Source organism: Ciconia boyciana, chromosome 14, assembly GCF_034638445.1.
Source record: "Ciconia boyciana chromosome 14, ASM3463844v1, whole genome shotgun sequence".
Lineage (NCBI taxonomy): Eukaryota > Metazoa > Chordata > Aves > Ciconiiformes > Ciconiidae > Ciconia > Ciconia boyciana.
Genome location: NC_132947.1, coordinates 11,050,652 through 11,074,664, shown reverse-complemented (window position 1 = coordinate 11,074,664; position 24,013 = coordinate 11,050,652). Strand labels below are relative to the sequence as shown.

The following is a 24,013-nucleotide window of genomic DNA, read 5'->3' as shown; positions in this document are numbered from 1 at the left end:
CTCCTTTCATATCATCCATGACATCCCATAGAAAGGAAAGCCAAAATATGGAGGTTTCTCAATTCTCCATAACACTTAAGGATATGAGATTAATACATTTATGTGGTCCACTTAAGGTTATCACATGATTGTCTTCAGGAAATGAAAGGGGCCAGGGCTTTTACACATTTTTAAGCATATACCAAAAATAATTATTAAAAAAACCCCTCTCCAATCTTCTTGTTTAACAAAGAAGATATTGTTTGGAAGATAGAAAATAAATTAATTTTCTACTATGACCTCATTAAAATTGGATTTAAGTTCCAACCCAAAAGAATTTTAGAACAACATTAGTCTCTTGCCCTTAAATCTCCATCTATTGAAGCTGGTCTATTTATTAATTTCCCTGCCAGAAAGCGTATTTTGACTGGCCTGCAAGCTGAGCAGACAGTCTCTCCCCAGAAGCTCACACATGAGGGCCATTTCCTTACTCATTTCTTCTCAGTAAAGAGGGTGTTTCCAACCATATCATTTTTAATCAAAGCACTCTTGACTCAGACACAATTGTTCACGTTGACGGACAGATGGGGATTTGATCCCGACCCAGGAAAACAAAATAGCAGAAAGGGCAGCACCTCTCTTATCTGCAATGAACGAACAAGATTTAGCCATAACCTGTTTTCTTCTCACCATACAACAAATCCAGTGTGTGCTCTCCGCATAGCCGTAGATTCTCATCTTGTAATTTTTAATACAAGACATATACAGCCTGGGGGAACAAATTACTCTTCTGTATTCAACATGCTTCAGTGCTTTCAGAGGACTGTGCCTGAGAAACACGGTTACTTGGCTTGGCAGGAAAAGCCTTTGAAAACAAAGGAGAGGGCTCTCTGCGATGAAAGTCAAGTTCATCCCAAAAGCAACAAAAGAAAGCAGTTTGGGAAGTTAGACATGTTTTGGTGGAAAATTGTCAAGACATGAGTTTATTTTCTAAGTGGCACCATGCATCAAATTGTTTTTCTGTGTAATCCCAAAGCATGACTGTATTAAAAAAAAACAACCAACAGTTTGAAATCGGCAGGACTCTGTATCCCAACTTTCCTGTTGGGAACCTGGAGCTGAGCAGAGAGGACAGGGGAGCCCTTCTCTTCCCTCTTCCCCCTTCCGTCAGTCTGCTGTTAAAATCTCAGCTCTTCAGGACAGGCACTATTTTCTCATAGGAAAATGGGATCTCAAATGCTACTGAAATAAAAATACCAACAGGAGATGAAAAACGTGTGGGTCTCTATAAATACGACGGAGTGGGCTCGCTGTCTGATACCCTTCTGCAGCTGTGCCAACCACGTGTGCACTAAATCATGACAGTGTAGGCCTCCACACTCAAAATAGTGATATTAATTTAAGAATCACGAGATTTTAAAGGCTGCAAGGTTTGAGAGATCTTACTTGTTTCATTCAGCACGAGTGGGTTTTGAGCCTATGAAAGCAAAGAAAAGTAGAAACTTATTCTACCATAAAAAATAAATAAATAAATTTTAAAACCCAAAAAAGAAAGAAAGAAAAGAGATTTTTGTGTAATTCCCTGTCTTCAGAAACAAAAACCCACAAACAGTAAATTTATTTTTACTGAGCTAGGAAATGGGGATCTTTTTTATATTGAATATTTGACAAGTCATATCAAACGTTCCAGCTGAATTTCCTTTTCCCCACGCTTTGCTACATGAAGATTTCTATAGGACTGCAAATGTCAAATACAGAAAATGTTTCTTTTTCTCTGACTGCAGTACTTCACACTAACTGACCTATAGTACTTCTACTTTTTCTTGTATAAGTACTCTTCATAAGAATCTTTTTCAAGAAAAATCCAATTACAAAAACGGCCATTTTTTTTGTTTTCCAGAAATATTTTCAAATATTATATAATTCTATTTCCATTTTAAATGGTTCAAATGAAAATATCAAAATATTGCTGCTTTATACTGCACCTGTTCAGAACATCATTTCAGGTTTTGGCAACTGAACATTTTTGTTTTCCACCTCTGCTGGCAGGGCAGGAGGGTTTCCAATTTCTTAACTTTCTCCATCTCTGCAAAAAACTATATGGCTTGTAAGGAGCATGAAAAGAGAAAGAAAAATGAAAAAAAAAAAAGGTTATATCACTTTGCCTAGGGGATATAAATGGTGTTTATTTACCCCCTTTCTCTCCTGAAAAGATTTAATTAGAATGCCATTTTCAGATATGGATTCTTTTTTTTTAATAGAATTGAGATTTTTCCTATGCATTTAAATCCCACATTCAAGTCCAAACTGCAGTCCTGTTTTATCTTAAAAATGTAACCTAGTTCTAGATGCCTCTCTTCCTAAACAGTTACGCAGGTTTGGGAACAATGCAGGCTGTATTTTCCAGTTTACAAGTAATAAAGTGTAATTTCCAGGAAGGAAACCCGGGATAAAGTATTCTGTCATCTTTCCGTACAGTGGCTGGTATAATTGTTTGCTGAACGAAGTATGCAAAAATATATACAGACATTAAATGTAATTTTAGTGTACATACAATTGCATGGGTAATGGCGATACTTTTGTTTGTTAGTTTGTGGGCATACTTCTCTAAGTGCGATGTTTTTCAGTCTGTTCCGAAAGTCTGAATTCACATACAGACAAATTCTATTGAGTATCTGCCTTACTAACAATTGTCATAACAACAAAGAAAAAACATGTGCAAAAGTTTACATATACAGTGCCTATTAACACAGCCTCAAAAAAAATCTTGCAAAAATAGTATATATGCTCCCTGCAGTGAATTTGATTTTGTCTGGTCTGTAACTAAATTCCCCTGATACTCCAGTTTTATGATGGTGTGATGTAGTGGTAAATCAGGGCCATACTGATGATCTAAATCAGAATAACCAGCATGTTTTTCATTTCAGAAGCAAAAAAAAAAAGTTTGCAAGAGAAAGTTTGCCAGTTTCAGCACTTCCTGGCCGCCAAGAACATTTACTGAAAATCAATGGTCTGTCCAAAACCTAATGTGAGCAGGAATCGTAGTGCAGCTGTTCAGAATCTATACTGCTTCCTAGGCAAAGTTTCTAAGCCCTTTCAGTCCTTTAGAATAATAAAAATGATTAATGGTCTTGAACACTGTGAACCAAGTGTTTTGAAGTGTAACCTGCTACTTGTAATGCACTCAATATTTCTGATCTGTATTGTACTGGCATACGGGGCCTCTGGAAGTTAATGTTAAAATGGGCAACATTTGAAATGAATGGAGAGAGGCTCATGAAGGCTGATGGCAAAATCATTTTCTCCCAAACCAAGACATTATTTTTCATCAGTTTGTAAAGGCAAAAAAGAAGTGACTGTAAATGTATATCATTTTCTATAAACATATATTCTAAGAGAGCAATGTGGATACCACACAATATTTTATCAGCAAAATGATCCATCTTGTTCTGTGCAAGAGTTTGCCATAAAGGGACCTCAACCCGTTTTGGAGAAACATAAAAGTGTTGGGTCTTCTCAGAGACTGTGTGCAGCAGAAAGAGGCTCCAAAGTTTCATGGAACAACTTCTTCCACCTGGGCCTTCTCTATTCCTGCCCTTTTCAGCTGCAGCCTGAGCCCTAAGCACAACTCTTGGAGCCAGTTTGGTCTATGTCAAGAGTTGGTAGATTCACCTAAATAATAAAATCCAGTGAGGCCCAGTAAAATGCTGGTGACCAGCAGATACTGGGTACCTACAGCATACAATCCCACGGGTCACCGTGGGGCACTTCTTTGGTTTGCACCAAGCCCATCTCCAGCTGCCGCACACCTGATCCCCAGGTCTGCTCGCACCGAGGCTGCAGTTGCACAACCACCTTGTTCCGAAAAATTGGACTCAAGCCTAAGGTCTTAGTTGGCTCCGTTTACCCCAACTTGTTTGCTCATGCCCTGTACCAAACTCAAGCAAACGAATGAATTTGGACCTCACCTATTTCCAGATATTGTCAGGGCCCTGAATGTATCAAGAGGCCTTAATTGCCCCAACCAGCCTCACCTGGGACCTGCACCCACAGCCCCTGCCCATGGCCCAGGAGCTCTATCTAAGCTTAGCCTGGGCTAGAGGTGTTTGTGTCTCTAGCCTTGGCTCCTGGGTGGACCTTGGTCCTGTGCTGTAGGTGGCTCATCTCTGGTCTTCTCTTTGGCCCCTTTTGCTTTTGTACCTGACTGGGCTCCCGGGATGGACCCTGGCCCTGATTCATCGCTCCCCGTGTGTGGGGCTCTCAATGGGCCCCATTGCCAGCACCCATCACTGCCTGTGCTGGGGTCACACTTGGTTCCCTGGTCACCCTCCCTTAGGAATCTATTGGCATTTACTGCTCCCTGAAAAACATAAACTTTAAGAGAAAAGTTGTTGGGGGTGGAAAAACAGCAACAAAATACAATGGGACAGGAGAAAGCTTGACCACTAGATTGGATCTCCACCGCTGCTTCAGCATCCCTATCTGCTTGTTGGGTGTAATAGAAGCTCGGGAAAGCATTACAAGGAACACTTAGTTAACATTTATAGAGAGGTAATGTGCTACGTTCTTTTAAGAAACTTTTTACTCTAAATTTACAGGCCTTATATGCAATATTATTTTGGGGACAGCATATTGTATTCATTAGATATTTCAAATGGTATAAACAAGGCAGTAGAAGTACTCAAATTGCTGCAAGCCAGATGGAGATCTTATCATACTACCTCCCACAATTTAGAATAACTTATTTTTTGAAAGCCGCAAGTTATTCTGCTTATAGCACAGCAGATGAGTGAATCTGGTCAATGCTGAACTGTGCCATGTAGAGCAGATATTTGCCTGTCCCCTCTCTCTGCTAAGGATGGACACAAAGCGCAGCGCCTGCCTGAGCACTCGCTGCACGAGTGCACGGTAGTGGAAGGTGCATGTAGGCTTAAACAAAAACAAAGTAAAAATTAGATCATGCAAAGTCACATTTTTGGAGCATAAGGGAACATTTTAGTCTAATTATCTTCTTGAGCACAGAAAGAAAAGGAAACATTTTACCAGGGTCAGTTTTTAAAAGAATTATCCTAGGTAAATTGATCTGCAGAGAATTGCTCCCAAAACTATAAATCATATTGATTTACTCGCTTTACAGTTCTAAAGGGTGACCAATGAGTTATTGGAAGGGTGCACGGAGCCCTCAGTCTCACAGATTGAGGATGTGGCTTATTCCTGTCTATAATATGGATTAGCAAGATGCAAATGATCTCTGTTGTAATAAACAGAAAGGAAATTATTGTGTTTCTTCTCAATTTAAAAAAAAAAAAGATAATAGACTATTTGTGACTTCTTAGCACTACCTGACTAGATCTGAGTTTCTTAATGTATTTGCATGGCAGTTAGGAAAGAGCACTTATTCTTTTAACTTGGGGTGGATCTTTGCAGTTTGTAATTGCATGCGTTCATTAAATGTAGTGTAAGTTGCACTCTGGAAGCATATTTCTTTTGGTACTTTCCAGTCCTTCAGCATATAACATTCTGCCCTTTTATTAGTTTGTAAAACAAATGTAAAAGTCCAATGAATACTAATGATGGGAAAATAGCAAAATGCTCTTACGCATCTATTGTATTCTCAGTTTGTTTTAAAATATTTAACAGCCATGTTTTGGAGCAAGTTTTAAAATATTATGTTAAATTTTCTAATTAAAGGTTTGAAGCAGCCAGATTGACTCATCTGAACGGAGCAATTAGTTTGGCAGAATTGACTCATGGTCATTCCACCTGACAGCATTCCCTTTTGTGGGAATGTAACTCTTACTGTGAAAATGTTGTACCAAGCAAACCTTAGTTCTGCTCGTAAATCAGCTCGATGAAAGGTTTGAAAGCCTGTTTCTGTGGTGTAGTTAAATTACGTTGAAAGTACAACTGAATTTGTCCCTAGTTTTTCCATCAAGTATAATGTGACTTAAAGAAAAGTTCGCCAAAGATAGAGTACGGTTTAGAAAGCCAGATGAGATTTCTTGAACAAAAGTAGATAGAATTTAGGTAAACATTCTCCAAGTTTAAAATAACACACTGAAGCATTTGTCTTTGATTATCAATTTTAATGTACATAATAATGAGACTTCATTCCCATGGGGACAGGCATGCTAAAAAAAGTTCCAGAGTGCTTGCATTCAGATTCGAAAATCAAACTCCTCCTCGCAGTCAAAATCCGAAGTAAAGTTGGAAGATGGATGGCTTTTGATTCACATGTGAATGAACTTTCCAAATACTTGCCAATTCTACAAGATAAATTAAATGGAAGATTTCTGGAAGACTAGTCAGCCACCCTGTACCAGTGGTGCTGCTGAGCTGCTGTCACAGCAACAGCTGAGGGACTTTGATGCTCTTGCATCAAAAGCTAACCAGTGCCTAATTTGGAGCCTACCCAAAAATCAGCTTTTTTTGGCTTACTATAACATCAACTACCTGGAGGCAGATGCAACACTATATGGGTCAGAAGCAGCTTCAGTGATGTCCCTGGATTACGTTTTGCCTCATGCACACTGCTCTACTCGTAAAGAAACAGAGCCAAAAGTTGTAATTTATGAGTAGGTTTGCCAGTCTATGGAATTCATAAGTCTTCCCTGAGGAGGAAGCCGATATCTACAAAACACTTCACCTGAAGTGTAAAAAAAGAAAAAAAAGCTAACAACCCATGAGAAAACAACTGCACAAATACCTTCCATTTTCCTTCACAGCCACATGGGTGGACCATGCGTCTTTCTTTTGGACCACAAATGCATCCTATTTTCAAAGGGAATGTTCTTTTATTAAAAATTAATACAAGTTTTCTTAATCTGACTTATAACGCACATATTGATTAGGATTGAAAACTGGCCATTTCCCAGCTCTGCTCTGCTGTAACAAAATCCACAATCGTGCACCTCCTCTCCAAATGGATCAGTGTCCAAATTCTTCCTGGTGATTTTTTTTTAATTACTGGTAATTGAAATAACATATCAAATCTTAACTTTAAAATACTGCGCTAGCTCTGTCTCAGGGCAGCTTTTCAAATCTCTCCTGCAGACCATCATTCCTTCCACCAGCAGAGCCATGGCCATTTCCCATATTCAGAACAGGGCTCAGAACTGCACGTGCCGAAGTGAGTCAGCAGGAAGCATATAGTTGCATATCATGCTTCATCCCAAGGTAAGGCGGCAGCACAACACAAGAATTTTGCTCTCCCATTATGTTAGTAAAACAGCTCTTAAAAAAACTCATGGACAAAAAAGATCAAAATGGCCACAAAACTTCTTTTCCATTTTAATAACTTTCCATGCAAACTAATTGTGATGCAGTTGTGCTCACAGGTGAAATGGTTTTATTCCTATTGTTAGAGACGGCTGTCCGCAGTAAAGAGTGGCAGCATCCCACCCTGCAACAAATCATAAATTTTTTGTCGATGGATGTATTTTTTGTGAAATTTCATTGTCTTCATAGTACGAATCATTTTTCTGCTAAAGCATGAGGAAACAGGAAGGATGGAGTAGAAGGATCTTTTGTTTCTACAGGAGAAATTCCAAGCAAAATAGTGGGAGGGTATTTAAAAAAAAAAAAAAAGTAGTAAAAAATTCTGGTTTTTTTTCATTTCAAGCCAGTAGTGGAAATTGATTAATGAAGCCCGTCTGTAGCCAGCACAAAGGGCCAAATCTTCAGTTAATATAAAATAGCGAGCTTCTACTTTTAAAAACCAGAAAGAGGAAGGGGACATAAAACTAAAAAACAAACAGGCATATTTGATCATTTAGTGGTGAAAAGATCAGGCACTACTCAGTTGCAGGGTTTTATTTTTGTGCATTGTGTCAACGATTGGAAACCATATGTTTTAAGACCAGCTTCAATAGTATCAGTAGCTACAGTCCTCCTCTCAGATTACTTTTTACTGCCTGCCTAATTTTGAGCTTTAATAGCTAACATGCACTTTGTTTATCAGTTACAAATGTTCTGAATTTTGATGAAGCAGGCTAAACAACACATATTGGTTTATCATCAGGACTAAAGACCCAACCAACAATTTGTTTAATATTGTGGCCTGTGACTTTGCAAACAAGTATTTCTTAGAAATAAGAAGAATCTTGAAACTGATGGCTCCGGTTCTGAATGCTGAATGTGAGATGTTAGCACTGGGATCCTGACACAGCTCTTGTCATTCTGGAAGAATCCATCCTACAAGGTGCTGAGCCTTTTGGCATCAAAAGTGCAACCAAGTATAGCACCGTTAATTCCCCTTGGATGGCACTCCTGTTAAATAGCCGGTCCCATATTAGGTGCTTTCTTGCACTGAGGTCAGTCTGGCGGTATTAAAATTAAATATGTTTAAAGTCTTTCCAGAATGAGACCCTTAGTACCTTGCAAGATTGAGCACTAAGACATGAAATAGCTCTTTTTTAAGTAATTCTGTTTAGCTGTACAACAAAGAAATTCAAAATAGTCTCTAGCTTGTGTTATTTATCCTCTAATTACTTGAGGACAGAGTACCTCTCCTCTGTTTTTAAAGCACTGCATAAATTAATGATGTTCTAACAATAACAGCAGCAGCAATTCTGGGCATTTACCAGAGAGGAAGCAACCGTTAGCCTTGAGAATGAAATTTCACTGCAGTCCACAAAATAATGTGTTAGGAAATATTATGGTTGCCAACTTTCGCAATTTTGTTGGAAGTCTTCTAAAATGTGAGGGTTGGGGTGTTTTGGGTTTGTTTGGGGTTTTTTTTCCACAAAGCCTGAGCTCTGGCATCATGTGAAAACATGAAAATGTGAGATTCTCAGTCTTAATTTTAGAAGACAAGTAAGTTACTCAGCGTTGTGGTTGCAAAGAGAAATTGAAAACATGAACCCAAGGGCCAGAGAACAATTAGTAAGAGCCCGAGATTCATTGCTTTTAAAATCTTACACTTTCTAAAGCAATTTCATGACACTCAGGGTCTGACTCGGGGTGTTTCTATGCTTGGGGATAACCATATTCAGTACCCCAACAATAAATCCTCTATATCCTTTCTGAGGGCTTCTCACCTTGGTTTGTACCAGAGGGTGGCATCACATCTTAATTGTCAGAGAGGAGGCTAAAGTTAAATATTGGCTCATTTCTTGTTTTTAAAAATGGAACCAGTTGTTTGTACTGACGTAACTGTTCATTTTGATGACGAGGTGGACAGCAGAAACTGGAAGTATTTCCTCAAGGGAGATACATTTTCCATAGTAACTAAACTGTGGGATCTAGCTCCTTGCCTCCTCAGAGGAGAGGCTGAGGTGTAGCTGTAGGTTCTCCCACGCTATGGAATAAGCTCTCTGGGTCCCAGGCTCTGGCAGAAGGCAGCTCCTCGTGGGCCCTAAGGATAGGGTATAGGCTGGCTGCTCAGGTCCCCCGGGGTGCCCAAGGAAGGGGACCATTAGCTCCTCAATCTGTCCAGGATACTGTCACCTAGCCAGGTGATTGGGAGCATTTCCATTTGGTGAATATGCGGAGCTTTCTGCACAGGTTCCCTTTATTCTTTAAGTTTATGGTACATGGGAATAAGCACAGGGTAACAAGTCAGGCAAACCCCATTCTAATCCTGGCTTGCTCTTTGACAAAACAAATTCCATCACTGAGAAATCCCTGGCATTATATGACTGATGATGACCCAGCCTGATGAAATGGAGACTTTTATTGAGCCAACTACTAGGACCTGCTCCTACTTTCTCTTGCCTTGCAGCCTGGTACCCCATGCAGCTGTATGACCTGTGCACCCCAACCCATAGTCTCATCTGTGGAGCAGAAACCATTTTCTTCCGTTGCCTTTCTAAATTGCTTTTAAGGTCTACAGGTATTTTGCTGGATACTAACAATGATGAAAATACTTAAAATTCCTAATTGAAAAATATCCTTTATCTTCTGCTTTGCACCCTTTTCCCACTGTGCCCTTATCTACTTTTCTAAATATTGCATACAATGTTTTTAGTAAATAGAAAGGATATTAGAGTAGACAAATAATGTTTACCCACCAGCTCAAGAAAGGTGTTTCTGGCACCAATTCACAAGTTACAAAAATTACTTATACTGAAAGGGACAAGGAGTGTCTTTTTGTGTGCAGGGTGCTGTACAAACAATGAGGTCCTGGTCTCCGACTGGCTTTCTGTGGCATTACCACAAACAATACTAATTCTTAAATACCTGCCTGGCTTTAAGCACTTAAGTAAATAATTGTATTGATTGTTGTAGGACTATTCACATGCATAAAACTAAGCATATATTCAAATATGTTGTGAAATCAGGGGTCAAGTGAATTTTGCATGCAAGGCATTTTTAGATGATTAGTTATATATGAACTTACTTGTTAAGACCGGCTTCAAAAGGAGCTAATGTGGCAATCAGTTTTTTGGGCAGGGCAGCAGGGGAAAGGAAAAGATTTTTTTCAAGATGGATCTAAAGCCTTTCTTTTACTTCGAGACTCCTCACCAGAACCATGATTACAGGCAAGAAAGGCAGCAAGGAAGTCCCTCAAACCAGCGTTCTCTCCGAGTTTAATGTGAGAGTGGTGTAAACTCAGAACTGCAGATAATCCACGGGGAAATCAGGGGGTTAGTGCTGAGAACTGATGGGGAATAACAACTGAAAGAGCTTTGGTTTTTCTAGGCCGGCGGGAGGTAGCTCATGCTAGGAAGCCTGCCAGCTCCGAACTGATGCTGGGAGCTTTGTCTCCTTTGGATTGTAGGAACACACTTTGCAGTCGAACTGATCTGAGAGATTTTGATAGTAAAAACAGCTGTCTCGTTGCAATGATGTTTTTGTTCCATTGTCAAAATTTTGAGTTAAATCCATGAGTGGGCTGCAGCTTGTTCAAACCCTGAACTCAACACCCTTTGTGCTCCTTTGGCTTTTCCACTGCGGTTCATGGGACATCCCCTTCCTGAGGAAAAGGCTAGGTGTAATAAAAGCCGTCGGGGTGAGGACTTGCAGGTCTCCTCCGATGCCTCCCCAGTGCTGAAGAGACAGAACTGGAGAGCTGCAGTCTGCCTCAAAGTGGTGAAAAAGGGGGAATAAAGAGGAAGAGCAGGGTGTGGAAACAAAACGCCTCAATGCCGCTGTGGCCAGGCTGCATCCCCAGCAAGCAGGTACGCCGGTGGGAAGGGGCAGCCGTGTGGTACCTGTGCAGTGTGTGGGGGTGAGGCCGGCACGGGCAAGGTGAAGCTGTGCACATGGTGTACAGCACAAGGGGAGGCATGGAGGGTGCACGCAGTGGGAGGCCCCAGCCCCATCTCCCCAGCATAAGCCCTCCGAAGGAGCCTGTTGCCCCCCTCTCGGATGTGTGGAGAAGCAGATGATGCACCTGATAGAGACACCCATCATCAGGCAGGAGCAGAAGACCCCCTCAAGGCACACATGCCAGAGACTGCCTCTGATTTTGTGCTGACATGGGAGATGGGGCAGCACCTCTGTATGGCCACAAATCCATTCTGGTTCCCTCGAGGAGATCAGAGCTAGAAGCAAGATCACCCAGGGGGCTTTCACCCTCTGGGGAGCCAGGAGCTGCGTGGCGCTCTGTGTTCGTGAGTGCCGAGGGACGGCTCACGTGAGTGAAGCTATTTCTGCAGGTCCGCAGGACCTACGGCTCTGTGGCACAGTGCGCGTAAGAAAAACAGGCATCCACAAAAGCCCTTCCTCTTAAATTTATATGTAAAAATCATCACTAAAGATGAGTAACACAAGGACTGTAGTGAGAATGATTATTTTTACAGAAGCAGAGCCTACAGATAAGGTGGTATTCAAGTGTCCCAAGTTTTAAACCACGAATCTCTTAAAAACTTGCAGCTAAATGTACGTTGATAGCGCCGACAAAGATGAAACTGCAGCTACGAAAGCAGAAAAGCCTGTTAGGAGAGTACCTGCTACCAGCGAAAAGACTGGCTGGCTTTTGTTAGAACACGCGGGGGAAGCGGCCGGGACCGCTCTCCCTCCAGCCAAACGGCGGCGGCCGGTCCCGCGGGGCAGGTCTGTGACAATAGCCGAGGGGCTGCCAGGGCGTCCCCGCGCTCCGGCCGGGCCCCGCGGCGTGCGGGAGCCGCGGGAGGCTCCTCCTCCGCCCCGGCACCGCGCCGCGGGCAGCGCAGCCGTGCGGGCGCTGGGACACCTCCGAGGGCGCACGCTGCGACACGCCGCGGCCCCACGCGTGCGGTAGGTGCGGCGCGGGCCGGCCACCCCCGACGACGGGCAGCCCGGGGAAAGCCCCGCGGTGCTGTTAGGGGCCGGCGGTCCCGGTGATCCCGGTGACAGGCTGCCCAGGGGGGCGGAGGGGCCGGGTGTTCCGGCCTCGCTACCGGGGAAGCAACAGGTCAGATGAACCGGTTGAAAATCCCCGCGTCGTCCCTCGTGCTGCGTGGGCCGGCCGGGGCGCACCGCGGCGCTCCGCACCCCCGCGCAACCCGCGGGCTCCGGCGGGAGGCGCGGCGGGGAGGGGGGGGGGGGCGCGCCTCGGGCGCAGCGCGGGGTGCGGAGCCGCCGCCCCGCTCCGCTCCCTTCCGCGGGCATGCGCGCCTGCCTCGCACATGCTCACTGCGCCCGCAGCGGGCGCGCACACGCCGCAGCGCTGCGGCTCCGCGCTGCGCCTCCGGTGAGTAGGGGCAGGGGGGTACGGCCGCGGAGCGGCTTCTCCCCGCGCAGCGCTTCCCGCGCCCGCGGAGGGGGCCGGCGGCAGCGGGCTCCCGAGCGGGGCTTTGCGTGCCCGCGGCTAGTCCGAAGTGTGAAACCGCCTCCGCGCCTTGCGCGCCGGGCGGTGCGCGGAGCGGCGCGGGGGGCACGGCGCTGCCGCGGAGCGAGGCGCTCACCCCGAAACCCGTCGGGGGACGGCGGCGTTGGGGGAGCGAGGTGAGCCGGCCTCCGCGGGCGCGCAGCGGCTGTGGGCGCAGTGCGGTGCCCGGCGTGGCGTGCAGCGCGGCAGCGCCCTGGGGTCCTGCGCGCGGAGTTGCGGCCGAGAATTAGCCGAGCTGGGTAATTGATGCGCAGCGTAGCGCTTGACTTTGCCTCAAAACTGGCTTCGATTGGTAATTATTTTACAAACCGAAGCGTGCGTTTAAATAAAATGAGTTGGTGCTCTTTTTCGCGGTTGTTCGTGTGAGGAAAACTTGCACTGTGATTTACGCAGTTTAAGTAAACTTTTTTGAGTGTTAAATTGTGCTTGAGCCCAGTGAATGGCCTCTAAAGGAAATTATGCATGGTATACAACTACTGTTTTTCAGGCATTTCCAATAATGATATATTCTGTTGTATAAAATTTTAATTGTTAAAATGCATATGGTTAAGCAATAAACAGTTTATTGGTCTACATCAAATTTATTAACAGGAATTTTGTTCAGCGTAGTATCAAATTCACATCTCCCTTAGCGCAGTTAAAGGCAATGATGGCAATCGTTTATTGTTTAATCTTTCTTGTGGACTTTACTAAATTTACTGAGAATTTTTTATCTCTGCAATGCCATCCGTAGAGGGGTTCTCCCCCAATGTATTGAGAAAGCATGTCTAAATTCTTTCTGCGCGTCTCCATCTGTGTGTATTAGGGCGGTCTGGTCCCCAAAAGATGGCATATATTTAAACTAGTTGTTCTATGTCTAAACTAATGTTTCTTAGATCCTTTAATACATTTAGTGTTACATTGTTTTGTGTTATATGTTGCTACATACAGGATAAATTCTTTCTCCTCATCCTTTTGACATGCATAAACCATTTCTATTCTTAAACAAAGATGAATTTTTATTTCTACTTTGAAATTCAAGGCATCATGTGGCCTCAAATGTTACACATCCAAGTAGGAAGGACTTGCAGTACAAATGCCTTGAAAATAATCAGTGCTTGCAGCTTTGGAAACATTCCAGAAACTTTTTAAGCATGTTTTGAAAATTCACTTGAAATGGCACAGCAGCTGATAACTTGATTTAATTATTCCAACTTATGTCTCTTAAAAAAAAAAAATCTTAATGTGTGATGCAGCATTAAATTGTGAAGTTATTGAGTCAAATTGTCCACGCAGTTCTTGTGCCTCTTCTACCCCCCCACCAACAGGTCAAAACATTTGGCTAAATAACAAGCAGTGTACTCTTTTGGTTTTAGGCTCATCGATTTGTTTTGCTTTGCTTTGTTTAGCCCGCTCCCCTCAGCTCATTTTCTTTTAAAATACTACGTAGAGACTTGATTCCCATGACTCGCTAATCTTATCACCATTATTTGGCTGAAATGTTTGAAATGGGCTCCTGTTTCAAATGTCTCACAACCTTGGCAGTCTTAAATTTCATTAGAAGAGCTTCATTAGGGAAAAATAAAAATGTTGTTGATAATTCCCCCTCCAACAATAAGTCCTGTATTCAACTGCATGATGTGTGCGGATACGCCTTGATTATAAAAAGGAATTAAACTCAGGTATTCATATGAAGAACTTGATCTCAGAATATTACTTAAAGAATCTTACGTGTTGCTGTGTTGTGGTGCTTAGGTGGTTGATATGCTAGATTTTTCTGAAAATTAAAAATTTAACTATTAATCCTGCAAAAATTATTTGCATGTTTAATTTGAAGCCTGCAAGGCATCCTACTGAAGTCAGTGTGGCTGTATTTGTATGTCAGTGTGGATATGTACACACTGCTGACAAAGAAAACAATTAAAGAAGTTAGTAATTTTCTGCTGTCTTCCCAACTGTTATTTATGATGTGTAGTAGTAAAACAGCTATTCTGAAATCGGCTATAATTCTCTTCAGTAAGATTTGTTTCTTCGGTGCCAAATTTTGCAGTAACCAGATGGTTTTAAGGTGTCTTCAACTGGAGAACAAGCAAAAACAGTGCTGAAGACTAATTATTCCTTGCAGTAAATTTCTTCTGCAATAAATTCACACGTTGTTAGACTTAATCCGTGGAAATGATTGTTAAGATTACTTGTGCAGTGAAAAATGCTTTCAGAATTTTGTGAAAACTAGCAAAAGTTCTTAGAATGCTAAGAAAATATTTTTGAATTAATTTTGCCTGGCTGGAGTAACTTCTATCAGGGACGAAGTTGTAAATACAAATCCTTTTCATAAACCATGGAACACTGCAGTTTTAATATGAAGATTTTTAATATATCCTGTAAGTGGAGGGGTCATTTGGTAGACCAAGTAGGGAAATCTTGTACTGGCGTTTCCAATGTATAGTTACCGTATGCATGTGTATTATTCACAGCAATAGCAGTATAAACTTGATTGGTACATGATGTAGTCTCCTGGACTAACAATCAAGTTCTTTTCTTTAAATTTGACATTGTACTATACGGGACAGAAAAATAGTTATACCAAGAAGGAACAAAAAATATGTTCAGAGTTATAAACAATGGCATATACAAAAGTAAAGCCATTCAGGTTTTAGATAAATCTTCCTTTTCAGTGGCTTAATTTAGTAAAAAGTACAAGTTGGGGGTTTTTTAAGTGTATATCTACTTTAAAAAAGGTATAACTACTCAAACCTCTTGGCATAATATTCACTTTGATATGAACAGGTAGAACTCAGCAAATCTCTTTCCCTCCCTTTTCTACTGACCATCCTGGTTGGGACTGTTTGTTAAGAGGTCTCATCAGAAAACAATTGTTCATGGCAGTCTAATTCTTAACACAATACTTCATCTTTATTTGCAGATCTTAACTTGAGTAATGATGTTTAACAAACACCTTGTTTTAATCAGGTGAGGATAAGCCCCTCAATTAGGATGCAAATAATTGCTCATCTTGGTTGGGTCATTTGGGGCCTGGAGGTGTTGCCATTTGCAGGTAGATTTGGTGCTACCAGAGCACTGAAGCAGGAGGAAGGAGAAAGCGGGAATAAGGATTTAGGACTATGCAGTCGTCTTGCAAAATATTTTTTGATCACAGCGTACAAACCCAGATCCAGTTCCCTTCTTCGGCAAGCTGTTCAGTTGCTCTTGATTTGCAGCTGAAAGAGGTGTGAGAGGAAAATGGGATCCAAAGTAGTGGTCACTGCATAGATGGTTCCAGTGAGTGTGTCACAGTCACAGAGTGAATATTTAATTAAAAATAGTCAAACCTCTTTTCACTCTTTCTACTTGGGTTTAATTACGTATTTGAGTTATTTCAAAGGTGTGTAAAATGAGAGGAGAAAGACTACATGGGCATAATCCTTCCCATTTAAAATTATTTGTCTGCAGCTGCTTAAGTCCTGGCATTAGGAGTCATATATAAACATGTTTATTTAACATCAGCGTTATCTGTTAGATTGTACATGGTTCATTAACATGGAGAGAATACTTTTTGTTTAATAGTGTGTGGGAGCTGCCAGAGGTCAGAAGAGGTTGTTTGCCTGAAGTCGAGATGGCATCTTGGCTTTGCTCTCATTCTGTTTGTCACCTCTGCTGTCTCCGGGAAATACTTCATTAGTGCTGTGCTAACGTATTTTCCCTTGCATTTATGTACAGAGGCTCTGTGGAAAGCCAGAAGTCTGCTGCAGGGTTGTGATAAGGTTTATGGGGAATTTTAAGGAATGTTTGTTGTAATTTGTGGAGGATTGTTTTAGTTGGGGTTTGGTTAGAGAAGACAGCTTGGAAAGGGAGGAGCAGCAGGGGAGAGGGGAGCCCGGGATGTTGTTGTGCCCACAAAGTGCATGGCTGTAAATCGTGGTATTTTACAGAATTGGGGAGATGGGGGTCTGATGGCTTGAGAAGTTCAGAGCGTTTTGTGTGCCAGTGAATAATGTTTTGTTGGTGTGGCTGGGTCACAGTCAGACTCAAACCAGCTGTACCTGGTGGTGATGCTGAGCTGAGACTCAAGAGGAGAGGTGGCACCTCTGTCTGCAGGGCACAGAGCAGGAGCGGGCCCTTCTGTCTCGACAAAGCTCGTAGGGTGCTGTCCGCTCTTTCTCCTGTTGACTAGAAACATGCTGGGATATATGAAACTATCAGGGACACTGGAAAGACCTTGTGTAGAAGTAACAACAGCCTCAAGTTTGAAAAGGTTACTTAAAATGTTTTAATATGATTTATGTATACAAGCTAATAGCCATGCACTGCACATGGTATTGACGGAGAGATGTGCACACACACGATTTCATTTTTTATTTGAGCTTCTTGAAAATGTTTCTGCATGTTTCTGACAAGTCGGTGAATTTGTCCAGCCCTATTTGGATGATGGGGCCTGTTGGGCTTTTTTTGCCTTGGAGGGAGAAGATAATTTAAATTTCCATTTAAAAAAAAAATAAAATTGACTTCTATGATTTTTATCAAGCAAGGACCATAACCAAAAGGCATTGAATAAAATGAGCATTATTGTAGAGATCAAAGTGGCTGTGGAAGATGCAATGTGAATGAAGCATACCACAAATGTGCAGTTTTTTAAAAGCAAAACAGTAAAAATAGAAGGGATTTTTAAAAAAATAAACTGAACTTCTGTGTTGATTATAAGTTGTAACTGAAGTACACTGAGGGCCTGAATATTGTTTTTAAAAAGCCAGAAAAACAGCTATTTCTGAAAAATAGTAGGTTCCCTTACAAGGGTAGAGAGAGAACAAAAATAAGTGTTATGTTGGGGGGGAATGTCTGGTGCAAGGTTTTTTTTCTTTGAATTATTTTCAACAAGTACTTACTCTGTTCTGTATTTTTAAGAAATTATGTGGACAGCAATTTTGTTTCTTTACCAAGGCAGTGAAAACACCAAGAATCCTTTTTATAATTTGGAAAGAATGTCAAAAGAATGAAGTAGTTAAACCTAAGTGTATTAGATCATATGCCTTAAATGCATAAATAAGCATAACTGCAATCACAGAAACCAATGTTAAAACCACCAGGAAAACTCACCCACAAACCCTAATGACTTAAAGGGAATGACCTCAGCCATTGTGAAATTCATGCCTATTTGTTGACTGACATTTTTTTGTAGAAGCAGAGTGCGTGTTTCGTTGGGGTGTGGGATTTTGTTGTTTGAAAGACTGCTGGGGGTTTTTTTTGTTGTTGCTGCCAGGTTTGAATACAAAGAGTGAAAATGGGATTGAGGCTGGGAGAGCCTGCATATGATTTGGGCCTTAGCAATTTGAAAAGCAGGTGAAGGGTGTGTTATTGATGGACAGAGACTGGTAGAAATTGATTGAAGTTTGTTCTTCAGATGTTAGAAACTTCCTTGATGATAGCCCATTTCAAACTTATTCCCAGCTGGTTTCCTCTTAAGGAAATGAAGGTTTAAAGTATTTGGTTACAAACCTGAGATTTCTTCACATCCGTGTCTTTGCCTGAGTGCTGCATGAAATGCTGGTGTCATTCATCTCCCCTCTGCTTTTTGGAGAGGAAATTGATGCACGGTAGAACCTCAACTTGCCTTTGCTGCAACACCACTTAATAATTCAGGGAAATGGAAGTCTTGAATTATTTCAACAATAATAGACTTCTTTGGGAATGTTTTTAAATAAACCAGTGCTACAGACTGCAAGCCTGGCCAGAGCCAAGTCGCTCTGCAGACAAGATTTCTCTCTGCTGCCTGTTCCTGGCAGTGGGCTCCTACTTTTCTGGGTTGCAGTAATTAAAGAAGGTCCAGATTTAATTGCCCCTTCTTAGATGTGCGTAAAGGTTTAAGAAAATTGGTAATTTTATGCTGTTGGTGCCTAACTCTAGGCGTTCAGTCTTGTGGTGCAGAAACTGTCATTTGCTATCCCTGCTTTTGAGAAGAACAGCCCAGCTAAATAAATAAATAAAAACCCTAAATAAAAAGAACAATTTTATGCCAGTCAGCCCAGATAGTAACTAGTTAACCCACAGAGAGCTGACACCTCACTCTATGCTGGAAAGGGCAGACTTCACAGAAAAACTCAACCGGAGTAGGAAAGCCTGGTACTTCCAAACAAAGACAAGGGACGTGGGGAGAATTTCTTAAACTCAGCAAATGCCTTAAAAACTGGAAATGCCACTAGGATTACTCAGGCACCCACAAGAAACAGTGAGGGGAAAGTGGGGCAGGCATCTGAAATTTTTTTGTTTTTTAAATAGGTTGAGTAAGCAAAGCAATCTGGGGGCCCCAGTTATTTACAACTTGGTCTGCGCACCACGCAGAGAGGCTCATCAGCTGTCTTAAAGGCAAGTTTTGCATCTATTGCAAATTGCGTCTTTTGATGACACGTTTGATTCAGCTTTTCGCTGTTTAATTGTCCTACAGCTACTTTGAAATAACTTTGATCCGTTTTGAATATAGATCTGTATCAGCAGTTTGATTCCCCTTGCGACAGCTCTTCTATGCTAAATTACCATCTTTAGAGTTTAATTGTAACTATCTGATGATTCTCTGTAAGTCAAGTCAAAATGTATTTACAAAATACTTTACTTTCAGTAAATGTTGACAATGTGTACTTCAGTTTTGTAAAGTACTGCTATGCAAATTTATTATTTTTCCCATTTCTGTGGCTGAAACAACTCAAAATCTTGTTTAGAATTGAGCAATACTTTTTATTTGAAAAAGATTGTTTTTCCACCCTTTAACAAACTAAAAAGCAACATTTTTTATGAAGCACGACACTTTCATAAGTAAAGCATTATATCTTCTGTGTCCAAATTTTCCATTTTTTAATAGGCTAACTTTATTTTTTGAATTTGTAAAAGCATGGGTTTTGCTAGCTTACATTTGGTAAGTGCTATGTTGATACTACTACTCTCCACTGAGATACAGAGTTAGGAGTAAGTCAGCCTTAATGCTTGTAGCAAAATAGATAAATTTTCTCCTTGTGTTTAACTGTGGGTAAATATATTAGATCCTGTCCTGATGCCACTGCAGTTCTCAATCATTTCACTTAAATAAGGATTGACCCCTTATTGAGAGGGAGCAGTTTTAAATCTTATGTACTTGTTGCACAAGTGCATTTAAAAAAAAAAAAATTAAAAAAAATCACATCGTAACTGCTGTGAATGCAAGTCCAGTTGACTTCTTCAGTGCCTGAGCCTTGCAAAACGGGAGCAGAAATCACCGTCTTTCTGTGGTATCCACACTCATAGGCCTTATCTGCAACTCGGCAAAGGTTTTCAGCAGCAGTTAGCAAAAGCTGACAAATCCATGTCGGGTGGGAAGCCAGTACATGTCCCTGAGAGGGAGGTACTGCAGCCCCTGCGGTAACAGTGGATGCAACCTTCTGCACTGAAAGACCTTTGCAGTGGTGTGACTTAGTACTTGGTATAACATCTCCTCTGACCTAATGCTCTTAAGTGTGTTGGTGGAGTTAGGTGTGTAGCAGGAAAATAAGGCAGGCACTAATTTTATTTTTATTTATTGAAATAAAATTATCAAGATCCTCATTCTGTTTAGCCTTGGTAGCCTGTTGTGTAAATATCTATTTTAGAGGAATTTTGTTTTTAATAAAATTCAGTTCTCTCTGAATAAGAGGCAAGCTGAGATCTCTGACCTAAAATATGTAATCGTTCAGCAATGCTGTAAATGTGTGTAACCCTGTACAAGGCAATGTAAGATATCTTCTGTATGAAAACCGTGACAGACCTTTGCTGTCTCTCCTTAAAATGTCTTTGCCCTCTTCAATTTCTCTGCACCTGAAAGTTTTAAGTTGTGGTTCGAAAGAAGGTGTATTCTGCCTATTATGTATGATTTAATTTTGTGTTTGGCAACCATCCTTCCTGTTCACTGCAGCAGATGAATATAATATGGGGAAGAGAAATGGATGAGGAGGGGGAATAGGGAAGTAGACTGAATCTTCTGTAAAATATTTGAGATCCAGCAGAACTTCTGGGCTAGGTTAGTTTTGAAACATCACTTATGCCCCCCTGGAAAGTAGGGGTGTGGGGTGGAGACAAATGCTTCATTTGGAATTTAAAGTAATAAAGGATGCTGCTGCTAAAAGTCAGATGTATTGATGTTGGAGCCTGGTGCTTTCCTTCTTAAAGCCTTCTCTTTCCCCCAGTCCCCCTGCCACAAATCAGAATAATTGGATCACAACAGCAGTTTAACTGTATCTGTGGTGGAGCGGGATGGTAGTTTAATGATGCACAGAAGCATTGTGCCCTGGTTTAGGACAGGAAGTGGAAAATGAATATTGTTTTGAACTTTAACTTTGTGAGCAGACAGAAAGTAATTATTGGAGCTGGAACTCCCCCAGGAGAAGCGGGGGAGTGATGCACTGTGCTTGTAAGAAGCACTGCGGGATCTTAAATATCTAGTCGTGTTTAATGCTTTGGTTTTACATTTCTGCTTTTTAATTGATCCTCTGTTTCTCATTTTTTCCTTGGCAAATAGAGGAATAAACAATTGCATGTAGTCTTCATGTACTGTATTTATTGATAGACACCCTCCCACCTTCCCTTTGCTGGTCGGGCAGGACTCTTAAATTTCTGTCTTGGTCCTGGTGTTACTTTCAGTTGTAAAATGAACTCTTTCACTGCCTGGGTTACTTAATGGGCCTATTATAACATGGAAAATTGACTTAATTGTTGATTAAGAGCACATAATTGTATGTGAAGCCATTTACTCATGAAGCTGTAAGTCACTTGTGCAGTATTTAGTATTAATTATAAACTATAGAAGTTTCTGTCTTATAAAGTAGAAAACCCCACTGAAATGACACAAAGTCTGCATAGTTGTGAAGTTAACATTTTTAGTATCAACTTTTTAATAACATATTACCATTAAAATATTACTGACCACTTTCTAGGAAAAAAAAAAAGAAAAAAGGCAAATCTCTGCCTTCACTGAATGTGTTTGCCATATTTCAACAGCCTGCGACTTAGGCAAACTACCTAAGTTTTTTTTGCTCTACTTTGGCTGCTACTTTACAAGTTCTTCAACAAAGAATAGTCAGTGCAACACTTCAACTTTTCTTACAGACTGTGGTATCTTCTGCAGATTTTAAAAATACTGTTCCCTATTAAGTTAAATAATTAAAGGGAAAATATTTTTTGCTAACTTTTTGAAGGTGATACTTCTACCTATGGTAGGTACATGTTTTTTGGTTTTCATAAAGGAATAATTTGTTATTTTAAAAATAACATTTAAAATGTAGAAGTATATTAATTTTCAAATTAAAATTCAATACATGTTCTTTATTATAATGTCTCCCTGATCAAGTTCACGGGACTATTTTAATCTTGTATTAACACAGTTGTGGGATTCTTTATTTGTGGTGAAGTTTTAAAGGTAGTAAAATTAAGTCACTTTAAAAGAAAATTGTGTGATGATTTATTGTAGCAGAGTAGGCAAAATTCCTCTAAAGATTTTAATATCTTCCACCTGGTATAGAAACTAAAAGAAAATATTCTTTAGCTGGTGACTAATTTGTCACTAATACCCAGGGGTTCCTTCATTACAATGCAAAGATGTCAGTTTTAAGAGAAACGTACAGTGAAAAAAACGAGTGCAGCTTCCTGTTGCAGGCACTTACAAAAAAGAGAGAAATAAAGGTCTGGAAAGCAGCTGAAGCGGTGTGAAGGAAGGCTCTCAAGCTATCAATCAGGGCAAAATGTTTGGGGAAGGATTTTACCTGCAGGCTTCAGTGGAATTCATTAGGACATGTTCGAGGAGGAAAGTCACTCAATACGACTCCAGAGGAGGAGCTCTGACATGCGGTAATACCCAGGCTGACGCTCAGTTCGCCTCCAAACTGCACGTACTGCATCTTGGTAATTGTTTGAGGAGGAACCGTATTGTTAAAAAAAAGTCACACTCTGCTTACTGATGGCTTTTATACTTTATCATGATGTTAAATGAATTGGGTCCAAGACACATAGTTCAGATGAAAATGCTGCTAGAGGATATCTGCAGCTACTGACAGCTCAAACCTGACGGCAAAGGTCACAGTGTCTCTGCCGCATCAGTGTCTCAACAAAGTCATTTTTCCCAGTGGAGAACTATTTCAGTGTCCAGACACTGGCATAGTGTCATCACTTTGCCTTTTGCTGCAATAACAAAACTTTGACGCTCCTCCTGTCCTTCCGGTACTGCAGTTTCACAACAGCTCAGTATAAGGAGGGGGAGCATGAGCCTCTGCAATACCAGGAGAGAGCGGAATGAGGATTTCTGTCTCCCTCCCTTAGGAAACCAATTCTGCACTCATGTCGTATGCTAGTAGGCACAGTAAAATGTGAACGTGAATATTGGATAGAAGACATCTCCTTATGACCAGCTTTAGAAATGCAAAGTAGGCGATTGGCAACGGCAGCAAAGCGTTGGCTTGTGGCAGCAGAATATCTGCCAGCAGCCTCTGTTGTCCACTGTACTGATGCAAGAATCGCAGCAACTGCTCTGGTTTCCACTGCAGGAGTGGGTGCTCTTGGATGGAGCAGATATCACTATCCCGGGCTCCTGCAGCAGCAGCAATCTAGCTTCTTGAGGACTTTCTGGTTTACTCTTCCCCTACTTTTTAGTACAACCCAAAAAGTCAAGTAAGAAGTGCATTAGTAGTAAATGTCTATGACAGAAGTAATGGTTCAGTGTTAGGACTGCAGTAATGTTAGAGATTTGGGAAAAAGTAGTCAGTACTGCACCAAACAACGTACATGTTGGAAACAACATGCGTGACAACTTTGTGGTAAAAGTGTTTATGTAGTGGGGGGGAAGCCCTGGCACGTCCTGCAGACTCCAGGCCATGTTAACACAGCTCTCTCTTTCTCGTTGGAGAGGAAGATTTAATCTCAGCTATTCTATGGTTAGTTGCAGAAAAGGAAGATTTTATGTTCTGTCAGAAGCATATTATTGGAAGGGAAATTTATTGGTTTTGCTATGTTTCTTTCAGTTTTAGTGTATTCTTCAGTCAGAGCACTGAGGTGAATAAGAAACATTTTTGTATGTGTCGTGGGTTGACCTTGGCTGGTGGCCAGACACCCACCCAGCTCCTCTCCCGCTCCTCAACAGGTTTTGGGGAGAAAATAAGACAAAAAAGCTTGTGGGTCAAGATAAAGACAGGGAGATCACTTACCAATTACTATCACAGGCAAAACAGACTTGACATGGGGAAAATTAATTTATTGCCAATTAAAATAGTGTTGGATGGTGAGAAACAAAGGCAAGAACTAAAACAACTCTGCCTGCCC

General features: G+C 41.3%; 1 protein-coding gene across 6 annotated transcripts in view; it reads left to right on the top strand.

Moving 5' to 3' along the window:
- Window positions 1–12,029: 12,029 nt before the first annotated feature.
- The window catches only part of EYA2 (EYA transcriptional coactivator and phosphatase 2), a 103,325-nt gene continuing 91,341 nt past the window's right edge, over window positions 12,030–24,013 (top strand). For 3 of the 6 annotated variants that reach the window (XM_072879423.1, XM_072879419.1, XM_072879418.1), the window contains exon 1: window positions 12,531–12,595. In XM_072879423.1, coding sequence (XP_072735524.1) covers window positions 12,531–12,595 — 65 coding nt within the window. Of the gene's footprint in view, window positions 12,160–12,300; window positions 12,317–12,530; window positions 12,596–12,697; window positions 12,850–24,013 lie in introns of those variants that run through there. The other 3 variants (XM_072879420.1, XM_072879422.1, XM_072879426.1) reach the window with 3 other exon arrangements.